General features: G+C 40.9%; 1 protein-coding gene across 1 annotated transcript in view; it reads left to right on the top strand.

Annotated features, from left to right (window-relative positions):
• The window catches only part of LOC126163107 (ryanodine receptor), a 737,240-nt gene that overhangs the window by 666,767 nt on the left and 58,249 nt on the right, over positions 1-12,224 (top strand). Inside the window, exons 86-89 of the mRNA XM_049920028.1 lie at positions 6,304-6,383; positions 7,958-8,119; positions 8,699-8,855; positions 9,042-9,241. Of these exons, the coding sequence (XP_049775985.1) occupies positions 6,304-6,383; positions 7,958-8,119; positions 8,699-8,855; positions 9,042-9,241 (599 nt within the window). The remainder of the gene's footprint in view (positions 1-6,303; positions 6,384-7,957; positions 8,120-8,698; positions 8,856-9,041; positions 9,242-12,224) is intronic.

The raw sequence follows: 12,224 nt of genomic DNA, 5'->3' as shown, positions 1-12,224 counted from the left end.
TACGGTGCATGGCGGAGGGCACCTCGTACCACAATTAGCATCTTCTCTCCCTTTTCCACTCCCAAACAGAATGAGGTAAAAATGACTGCCTATGTGCCTCTGTACGAGCCCTAATCTCTCTTATCTTATCTTTGTGGTCTTTCCGCAAAATATAAGTTGGCGGCAGTAAAATTGTACTGCAGTCAGCCTCAAATGCTGGTTCTCTAAATTTCCTCAGTAGCAATTCACGAAAAGAACACCTCCTTTCCTCCAGAGACTCCCACCCGAGTTCCTGAAGCATTTCCGTAACATTCACATGATGATCAAACCTACCAGTAACAAATCTAGCAGCCCGCCTCTGAATTGCTTCTCTGTCCTTCCTCAATCTGACCTGGTAGGGATCCCAAACACTCGAGCAGTACTCAAGAATAGGTTGTGTTAGTGTTTTATAAGTGGTCTCCTTTACAGATGAACCACATATTCCCAAAATTCTACCAATGAACCAAAGACAACTATCCGCCTTCCCCACAACTGCCATTACATGCTTGTCCCACTTCATATCGCTCTGCAATGTTACGCCCAAATATTTAATCGACGTGACTGTGTCAAGCGCTACACTACAAATGGAGTATTCAAACATTATGGGATTCTTTTTCCTATTCATCTGCATTAATTTACATTTATTTGTATTTAGAGCTAGCTGCCATTCTTTACACCAGTCACAAATCCTGACCAAGTCATCTTGTATCCTCCTACAGTCACTTAACGACGACACCTTCCTGTACACCACAGCATCATCAGCAAAGAGCCACACATTGCAATCCACCCTATCCAAAAGATCATTTATGTAGATAGAAAACAACAGCGGACCTACCACACTTCCCTGGGGCACTCCAGATGATACACTCACCTCCAATGAACACTCACCATCGAGGACAACGTACTGGGTTCTATTACTTAAGAAGTCTTCGAGCCACTCACATATTTGGGAACCAATCCCATATGCTCATACCTTAGTTAGGAGTCTGCAGTGGGGCACCGAGTCAAATGCTTTCCGGAAGTCAAGGAATATGGCATCCGTCTGATACCCTTCATCCATGGTTCGCAAGATATCATGTGAAAAAAGGGCGAGTTGCGTTTCACAGGAGCAATGCTTTCTAAAGCTGTGCTGATGCATGGACAGCAACTTCTCTGTCTCAAGGAAATTCATTATATCCAAACTGAGAATATGTTCCAGAATCCTGCAACAAACCGATGTTAAGGATATTTGTCTGTAATTTTGACGATCTGTCCTTCTACCCTTCTTATATACAGGTGTCACCTGCACTTTTCCTCGAAGAAAAAAGGCCTGATAACGGTAGATGTGGTAAATCCAGCCCATACTGTGACTTTCTCGTCATGCAATGGAGTTACCATGACAGTTCTAGGATTTTCGGTAGCCCAAATTCTGCAGTTGTGGGCATTGACAGACCCTCCGAGCGTGAAATGAGCTTCATCGGTCCAGAACACGTTACTCAACCAATCGTCATCTTCCACCATCTTTTAAAACGCCCACACCGCAAATGCCCACTGCTTCACTAAATCACCAGGTAACATTTCATGATGCTGATGGATTTTGTACGGATAGCATCGGAGGGTACGCCTCAGTGCCAGCCAAACAAGAGTGTATGGAATGCCAGTGCAATGTGTGACTGCATGAGCGCTGACTTCCCCGTGCATAGACGAACCCGCTACAGTCTCTATTTCTTCCTGAACTGTCTCAGCAGCATTACACCTTGTGCTCGGTCGGCCACTACAGGGTCTATCGTCTAAACAATGTGTGGCTTCGAACTTCGAAATCATTCTCGCCACAGCTGCATTTGTCAACGGACCTTTACCCATTCGAATCCCCTTCCTATGGGGATAGTATCGTAACGCTGATAATACAGCTTCACTAAAAGTGCCTTTTCAGGTAACGTCAATATGCTGCGAATGCTGGCGCATCTGATTCTCTCTCTGATTACAGCTCCTTTTATACATGATTGTCATCCGCAGTTACTGACATTTTGCTGTCCAGCACCATCTGTCAGACATTTCCCCCCCCCCTCCCCCCCAATAAAACCCCATGTCATTCCAATCATGTGTGTCAATTTTTATCTCTCTATCTACATTATTCTGTGGTTTATTAAGTTTTCAAATTTACACTGACTTTTTGATCACCCAGTATTTTCAAATGTACAATCCACAGAAGTAGAATTTGTCCTCAAAATTCCTTCAATGCCACTGCAACAGAAAAAAGTCTACTTCATGTATAAAAGATAATTTTCCACTGAAAACTGTGTAAAATTTACAAATATCGTAACTAGTGAGTCCTGGGCAGAAGTACTGTCTCTAACAAATATAAATGATGCATATAACACTTTTTCTTCAATTTTCATGGGATATTTTGAAATGTGCTTTCCAAAGAAGGTTTCAAGAATCATATCACATCACAATACAAAGCCAAGTTCTTGGATCGCAGTTGGCATCGAAACTTCTTGTGGAAATCTGAAGACTCTAAATGGAAGACATCTACAGATCCACAGTTCATAGAATATGTTAAGAATTACAGGAGGGTATATCAAAAAGTAATTGCCAAGGCAAAATTTATGAGTAATGACAACTTAATAAGACTCTCTGATAACAAATCGAAAGCCATATGGGGTATTGTGAAGAATGAAACAGGAAAGAGATGTGAAGATCAGGATATAATTCTCAAAAATGCAGAAAATGTCAATATTAAAAAACAAGATTTGCCAAATTACATCAGCAATTACTTCATAAATGCAACAACTTCATTAAGCTAGAAATTTACAAACCAAAAAAAACCTGAATTTCCAAAAGCTGCTTGTAGCATGAGGATACATCCAACAGATGAACATGAAGTGTTCAAAGTAATGAAACGCTTGAAACCTAAAATGTCAGCAGGAGTAGATAAGGTGCCTGTTTATATCACAACAATGACAGCTGCACAAATTGCAAGGCTCTTGGCATACATAGCCAACTTATCATTTAGCGAAGGAGTGTTTCCAGAAAGGATGAAATTGTCAAAAGTGAAGCCATTATTCAAAAACAGTGACAAGAATAAGATAGAAAACTATTGACCACCATCCCTCCTTCCAGCAGTTTCCAAAATAAAAGAAAATTAATGAAGCACATAATCAACAAATAGCTAAATGACCATAAGTTACTAAATAGAAATCAGCATGGCATCCAGGCAGGTAAAAATACAGAAACAGCACTAATGTGCTACACTGAACAAATAATCAGAAATCTATAAAAAGACAACAGCATAGCAGGAATAAATTTAGATCTCTCCAAAGCATTTGACACTGTCAATCATGGCATTCTTTTAGAAAAACTGGAAGCATTAGGTATTCATGGGACAGGGAAAAAGTGGTTTGAATCATACCTACAAAACAGAACACTGATTGTAGGACTGATGTCAGATTACTCCAACCACAAAATAAATTTAGTATCAGATTTAAAAAAAAAAAGAAAAAAAAAATGTGGAAATAGGAGTGCCGCAAGGCAGTATTCTAGGTCCCTTAACGTTCCTTGTCTACATAAATGACTTTCACCCCTCAGATGGAGCAACAAAGGCCATACTAATTGCAGATGACACTAATGTGGTAATAGGAAGCACCAAAGCAACTGCAAACAAGTACTGATCAAGTAATAAAGAATGTCCACAGTTGGTTCAATGCAGACTGGTTGACATTAAATGTAAATAAAACAAATTATATGCAGTTTGGGAAAATACATCAAATTGTAAATCTTTATCTGTTTTTGGGTGACAAGGCCATAGATAGAGTGGCATCAACAAAATTGCTGAGGATTCATGTAGATGAAAATCTTAATTTTAATGATCATGTAATGAAACTCGTGCAGAAACTTAATTCAGCTTGTTTTGCTCTTAGAATTATTGCAAATGTTTGTACTGCAGAGGGTGCCAGCATGGCATATTTTGGGTATTTTCAGTCTCTTGCAAGACAAGAAATAATATTTTGGGGTTTCACCACTTGCCATCTAAAACAAATCTTTCTGTTACAGAAGAGGGCTATCTGAATAATAACACACAGTCATCCACAGACACAACGCAAACCCTTATTCAACAAGCTTAAAGTACTAACAATACCTTGCTTATATATATACAGATGTGTTTCATTTGTTAGGGCCCACCTTGCAGATTTTCAGACAAATGCCAACTTGCATAACTACAATACTCAAAATAGTGCAGCACTCCATACTCAGCAAACAAAAAGAAAACACACACACACACACACACACACACACACACACACACATACATACAAAGCCATGTGAGTCATATGGGTACAAAACTCTACAACATACTGCCAGCCAACATCAGAAAGCTAGAAGAAAAAAAAACAGATTTAAAGTAGAATTTAAAGAATTTCTACTTGAACAATGTTTTTGCTCAGTAAATTACTGTTTAGGCCAATGCATAATTCTGAAATGTTTATATTAAGGCAAAACTGAAAACACTGTCTTTCATCCCCTAAAGTTTATGTTAATTTTTTAAATCTGATGGACAGCTGTTGAGTGTGGTAAAATCTTTACTGAATTATTCTAGTGAATATAAGGGCTTCCTGTTTAGGGAAGACAAAAGTAAAGCCTTAGGGCAAACAGACCATGCAGTTACAATACTGTTAGTATACATGTATAAAAAGGTTTATTACTGTGTCTTGTATGACCAAGTATTATTCCTTGTACATTTTTTGTACAATTTTGTATGTATTATTCTTTGTACTACTTAATGTAAAATTTTTTATGTACCTTTTGCACAGATTGTTTCCCATAAATTTACATGTACTTTAGAACAACATTCATACAATATTTATTGTCTACAGATGGATAAATAAATAAATAAATAAAAATAAATAAATATATGTTGTCCGTAATGAAACCCCACAGGAAGAAGTCACAGGGCATCACATCTGGTTGACCTGTCGGCCTGCTGAGAAGTGCTATGTCACTGGCTGTTTGACAACCAATCCAATGGCTTGATAGAGCTTTATTCAGATATTCACCCATTTGGCGATTCCAGTGAGCGGGTACCTCATCTTGTTGAAAAATGAAGTTGTCCTCATTCAGCCTTCGAAACATTCAGTTTTGTAACATAACAAAATCTGCTGACCATTAACCATGTTTCCATCAAAGAAGAATGGGCCATTAACAGATGAGTGGGATATCACACAAAACATGTTGACTTTGGTTGAATCTTGTCCATGTTCAGTGTGTGTTCTGTAGGCCCCAAATTTGAACATTGTATTTGTTTCCTTTCCCACTAAGGTGAAAGTTGCTTCATCACTGAACCTCTTGTGTGAAAGTGTTGGTTGGTTGGTTGGTTTGGGAAAGGAGACCAGACAGCGTGGTCATCGGTCTCATCGGATTAGGGAAGGATGGGGAAGGAAGTCAGCCGTGCCCTTTCAGAGGAACTATCCTGGCATTTGCCTGGAGTGATTTAGGGAAATCACGGAAAACCTAAATCAGGACGGCCGGACGCGGGATTGAACTGTCGTCCTTCCGAATGCGAGTCGAGTGTCTAACCACTGCGCCACCTCGCTCGGTCTGTGAAAGTGTTATCACTGTGAGTAGCATTCTGAAGCTTATCAGAAAATGACACGTTTGTGTTTGACGTCGTGACGTAGAGCCTGTAACAGTTGTTACTTGTATGGCTTCATAACCAACCAACATCTCAAAACATGCCAAATTGTTGTTATAGGCAGTTATAACTTCCAACTGGCATGATGGGTTGATTTTGTAGGACTACATTGAAAAGTAGTTTGAATTCACATGACATTTTCTTTGGAAACACGAGAGTGACGAGGAGTCTTTCCTTTGCAAACATATATTGTATCTACAAAATGTCAATACCATCTGTGAGTGCTCCATCCATTTAGAGGATCAGTTTTGTACCTCAGCCTGAAACATCTTTGCACTATAATCATGGAATTACAGTTTGCAAACTTGAGAACACAAAAAGATTTCTGCTGCGGAGTAGCCATTTTGCATCATGTGAAGGTAATCAGTCAAACAGAAAATGGCTGACGCCTAGCAGCAATGAATATAAACTAGACAATGTATTTGTCCCTCCAATAACCAAGCCATGTCTCAGCAATTGATAGTTTTGACAACATAGTACTTTGTAATAAGTATATTCTTTTTTGAAACACCATTTATATTGAGCCTGAATAGTTTATTTCTCTTTTTGTTGTCTCTGTGTTTTAAGGAAGTTAAGTACCATGTTCTTTGTACTAAAACTGCTTGTTGATGTTACAGGAAATTGATATCAATCATGATGGATGGGTTACTCCAAGGGAATTCAGGGAGAAAATGGAACAGCAGAAGAGCTACACCATGTAAGTAAATCATACAAAATTTTCTTGGTATTCCATTGTACCAATAGTTGCATTTATACCAGTAATCACAATAATCGTAACTGCATTTATACAAATAATTGCATTTATCAAATATTGTTCGAACTTTTATACCGCAAGACATGAGTTGGAGTGACAGCATACCATCAGTCTTTTCTCCATGTTTATCTCAATATCTGATTTTGTTTTTTTTTTTTAATGCTAACAGATCCCCTGCACTAATTATCTTCTAATAAGCAGTTCTTGCTACTGTGTTATCCCAGGAGTGTAAAAATAATATTACTGTTGTATATAAATTGTAAGGAAATTTCTGGCAGAATGTAAATAATTTAGGGGTAATAAAGACCACATACTGAATAGCAGACATGTTGAGTCGTCATCAGATGAATGAAAACTTCGCTAGCTTTCGGAAGATTGGAAGAAATCCTCAGAAGGGTATGCGCACACACACACACACACACACACACACACACACACACACGTTTTTCATGTCATGACTGGGATTGATGGATGGGTACAGTGAGTGACACATGGTGGAAGAAGGAAGTAGCAGGAGGAGAGGGGACTGAAACAGATGGTAAGAAATCGATGAGCTAGGATACTCCTCCTTCTAGGTACAGGAAAAGGAGTAAAGGCAGGTGGGGCAGAGGGTCTAGCACATGCTGAGGCCACGGAGGTTCCAGGAATGATGCACTCTGCACAGTTCAGAAAGGTTGTCACATCAACATTGACAGAGAGTCAGTTTTGCACTAAGTGGCTCATTTCTTCAGGAGAACCATCTTCTGCTGTAACACATATGCCTCTCAAGTGGCAGTATTGCACAGAAACCTAATTTGCCACATTCCTTTCTGGAAAAAAATAGGCAGCATGTCATCACATTCATTCTAAACAATGCCAAAGACATAGGCACTGGCAGGAAACTTTATCTTGCTTCCAACAAACAGCAGGAATATCCTTAAGATTGTAGTGTAGCCAAATTTTTTTCCTATGATTTCTCAGCATCCACAGTGAATTTATTCTCATTTTTAAAAAAACACCTGAGATGGTTTGGTGTCTCATTCTCAAGGGGCATCAGCAGGAAGTTGCAACTCACTTATTTAGGTGAACCTTCCAAAAGCAATCTCTGCACTTTTAGTAGCCTGTGATGTGTATGCCATGACTTCCCAACAATTCTCAGAATATTTCTCTCACTCATGTTCAAAATCAAACATAATTTTTTTGACTGAGGTCCAGGATCTTTTGAAATCAATTTTTTTGTTTTATCATTGATTCTGTGGTCCTGTAAATTTTTCAAGTGCGTAAATAAAATTCCTCAGAGTGCAGTAAACTGTTGATTTTGCGTAACTGAAATAGTTTATAATTTCACATATTTTTCAGATAATGTTGACTTCATGAAATCGTCATGTTTTGGCTAAGCTCTGAGCTTATTTAAATTGGCCTGATAATGTTTTGTTTACATCTGTTTAGCTAATTAGTTACTTAACTATATGACAAAAATTTTATACCTATTTCCCACCGAATGAAAACAGATATGATATGACATGATTTTGTTATAGTGAGGAGATTAACTTCTTGTTAATGTGCTGTGATACAAATCATGATGGGAAAATAGACTACGTTGAATTCACTGAAAGATTTCACAACCCTGCAAAAGAAATTGGCTTTAACCTGGCAGTGCTCCTAACCAACTTGTCAGAGCATATGCCCAATGAGCCAAGGTATGTATGTTACTTAAGTCTGTTTAATTTATTTATTGTAGATTCTAAAATAAAAATGCTTCTGATAAAATTACTTGTTATCTAACAATGGAAATCCAGGATGTGTGTGTGTGTCAAAGGGAAGATAGGGGTTCCTTAGTATAGAAGCTAGGAATAAGAATAGAATGTCAGAAACTAGTGAGATTATCTATTTGGTTGCAAGAATACTTGTGTATGGTCCACCATTCATTTGCACATGCATGCTTGGCATTGTCACTTTTTTTTTTCTTTCTTGTTTGCATTCTCTAATTTCCATTTGTAAATCACATATGGACATTAACTGTTTATGTTTACAGTGACTAGAAATATAAAATATTATGTGTTCTATTTGAGACACCCTGTATCATAAATTACTATTGCAGTCTGAAAATAACTGTGCCTAAAATTATGATGCTGGGTGCAAACAGGAATACAAGTTGGTTGCAGCCACAATTTTTCACTCATCATAGTTATCTGTTCCATAGCTTCTATGTCCTTTTGTAACATGTGACAGTTAAAAGTATTTGTTCTTAACTTGTTCTTTTGCTATCCACCTTTAAGGTTGGCACGTTTTCTGGAAACAGCTGGAAGTGTATTGAATTACTTTGAACCATATCTTGGACGCATAGAGATATTGGGTGGCAGCAAGAGAATTGAAAGAGTTTACTTTGAAATAAAGGAGTCAAATATTGAACAGTGGGAGAAACCGCAAATTAAGGTTGTTATTCTATATATATGATTAAAATATTATCTGAGATCTAGTATGTATCTCCATGTAAAATATAACTATGCTGAAAGCTCTCATGTGTTCATTAGTTGCAAGAGATACTAAAGAGATACTTTTTAGGTGTGTTAAATTAATAATTTACCCATCTCTTAATCCTGCTTATGTTTAATCCCACAGGAGTCAAAGAGGGCATTCTTTTACTCAATTGTCACTGAGGGTGGTGACAAAGAAAAGCTTGAAGCCTTTGTGAACTTCTGTGAAGATGCCATCTTTGAAATGACTCATGCAAGTGGTTTAATGGCAAGTGAGGAAAGCTCTACAATTGGAAAGGCAAGGGAAGCATCATACAGTTACATGACAGAAGAAGATGAAGAGCGGTAAGTACCCTGTCGGTCTACGAAATAGTATTCGATTGATCTGCATTTTCTCAATGTTAATTTTGGTCTTATGTAGTTCTGAGAACATCAAATTTACTTATACTCTGTCTCTATGTGTGTATAACATCTCTCTCTGTTATAACTTCAAGTTGAACAAATGTATTTCAAGGAAGACGCAATACATGAAAGTCACAGATCAAGTAAACAGAGTAAGATGTGTGTACACTTTAACAGTCAAATCATAACTGAGTCCAAGTCTAGTGGCCACTGGCTGGCTGGCCGCTTAGGTGGCGCTGCTGCTGCATGGTTGGCAGACAGCGCCGCAGGTAGAGGATGCGCGTAACTGCGCGGCGGCACTTTGAAAGATCGGCGAGTCACAACACTTTTCCCCACTTTGAAGTTTTTGCACAGGTCTTGATGGAAGTGGCCTGTAGATTGCTAACGTCCATAGGTGTTGTTTGACTGGCCATAAAGTTTCGAGGAGGAGGCTTCCCGTACAGACAGAAGTGTCCCCGATGATAATGGGTCGAGATGACAGGAGACGTGGGGGTCGAATCTGCTGGGGCCCCGTGCACCAATCTGCCCATTGCGGCAAGTCCGGTTGTTATAACAGGAGACATGGGCGATGTGTCCACGTCCGTAGGAGAAGGAGGTGAGTAGAGTTGCTCCGACAGATGATGGTCATCTGGTTCCTGCATGGGCACGTCTCCTGGTGGTGTCAGTCCTTGTGCTGGCACCGATATGATGGTGAGAGGACTGCATTGTGAGTAATGAGAAATTCCGGTATCCAGAGCGTCAGGTAGAGCCGAAGGTGGTGTAGCGGCATCCGGAACAGGCATTGCCAGCACACGAGGCCGAAGCTGGTCCAAATGACACACTGCAACACCCGTGTCCATCTGGATTTCATACAGGCATTGGCCACGGTGTCGTAAGATGCAGCCAGGACTCCATTTTGGCCGCCTGCCATATCCCCGTACCCATACAAGGTCGTCGGTGGTGAACCGGCCAAGCGCAGGCACCCACAGCCATGAGGTGGAAGGCCGCAGAAGATGAAGTAGCATGCGGGGCTGTCGGCAATGTAAGAGCTCAGCCGGGCTGTGGTCGCCCATGGGGCTGAAACGGTAAGAAGCCAGAAATTGGAGAAGTGCATCATCAGCAGAAGAAGTCAGGAGTTTCCTCATCTGAGCCTTAAATGTGTGGACCAGTCGTTCAGCCTCACCGTTTGTCTGTGGACTGAACGGAGGGGCCATGACATGCATGACACCGTGACAGGCACAAAAATCCGCAAAATCGGAAGAGGCAAATTGCGGACCATTATCAGTAACAAGAGTAGAGGGAAGGCCTTCCAAAGAGAAAATGCGAGCTAGAGCATTGGTGGTTGACACGGTGGTAGGCAATGTGCAACGGACAATGAAAGGAAAGTTAGCGTAGACGTCAATAACGAGAAGCCAGTAAGTACCTAAAAAAGGTCCCACGAAGTCAGCATGAATACGCTCCCAGGGCTTCTCAGGCAAAGGCCACAGTAACAAAGATGACTTTGGGGCGGTGGCCTGTGACGCACAAGGGCCGCAGGCAGCGACCAGGTATGTGATTTCAGAGTCGATGCCAGGCAAGTACACATGATGGCCCACCAGAGATTTTGTGCGAGAGACACCCCAGTGCCCTTGGTGAAGGAGGCACAAGACCGAAGCACATAAAGACGCATGTACCACAACACGCGGTGAAGCTTTTTCGTTGGAAAGGACGATAACACCATCCCTAGCTGTGAGGCGGTAATGCAAAGCATAGTAGTTCCGCAACGGATCAGAAGCCTTAGCGGACGTATGATCTGGCCAGCCCTTCTGAATACAGCGTAAAGCCCAGGAGAGGGTAGGGTCAGAACCCATAGCAGCTGCCAGCCGGTCCCCGGTGATGGGAAACCCGTCCACAACCCGCTGCTCGGCAACATCCAGGTGGAAACACAAAAGTTCGTCCCTATCAAATGCCAGATCAGGACCCATGGGAAGGCGAGACAGTGCATCAGCATTTGCATGTTGAGCCGTTGGCCGGAAATGAATCTCGTAATTGAAACGAGACAAGTAAAGAGCCCAACACTGGAGGCAGTGTGCAGCCTTGTCGGGAAGTGACATTGATGGATGAAACAAGGAAACAAGTGGTTTGTGATCCGTAACAAGATGAAATTTGGATCCATAGAGAAAAACACGAAACCTATGAAGAGCATAAATAATGGCCAAAGCTTCTTTTTCAATTTGAGAATACTTTTGTTGGGCATCCATGAGCGTTTTGGAGGCATAAGCAATGGGTTGTTCAGAACCATCAGAAAAATGGTGTGTAAGGACTGCACCAACGCTGTATCGAGAGGCGTCCGTGGCAAGAACAAGATGTTGGCCAGGTCGATAAGTAGCCAGGCACGGGGCCTGTTTCAGCATAGTCTTCAATTTCTGAAAAGCCGCATCGCATGACGCGGACCAGTGGAAAGGCACGTTTTTATGCAACAGGCGATGCAACAGCTGAGCCATGAAGCAACAGACGGTAAAAACTTGTGATAGTATGCTATTTTCCCCAAGAAGGCATGCAGTTCCTTAACAGATGTAGGGTGAGGAAGGGCATCAATCGCAGCGACAGTGTGCTGAAGCGGACGAATACCATCCCAACCGAGTTGAAAGTACGTGATAGATGCCTGAAAAAATTTTGATTTCTGAAGATAACACTTTAGACCGGCAGTCTGTAAGACATGAAAAAGTGTGCGGATATTTTGAAGAAGTTCGTCAGTGGTGGAGCCAGTGACAACAATGTCGTCCTGGTAATTTATACACCCAGGGACAGTGAGCAATAATTGTTCCAAGAATCGCTGAAAGAGAGCAGGGGCACTGGCAACCCTGAATGGCAATCGTTGGTATTGATAGAGGCCGAAAGGCGTGTTAAGGACCAGAAACTGCCGGGAAGCAGCGTCGAGAGGAAATTGATGATAAGCTTCTGACAG

This window comes from Schistocerca cancellata, chromosome 2 (genome assembly GCF_023864275.1).
Source record: "Schistocerca cancellata isolate TAMUIC-IGC-003103 chromosome 2, iqSchCanc2.1, whole genome shotgun sequence".
Classification (NCBI taxonomy): Eukaryota; Metazoa; Arthropoda; class Insecta; order Orthoptera; family Acrididae; genus Schistocerca; species Schistocerca cancellata.
The sequence above is the reverse complement of the archived record's forward strand: the minus strand, read 5'-3'. Positions and strand labels throughout refer to the sequence as shown.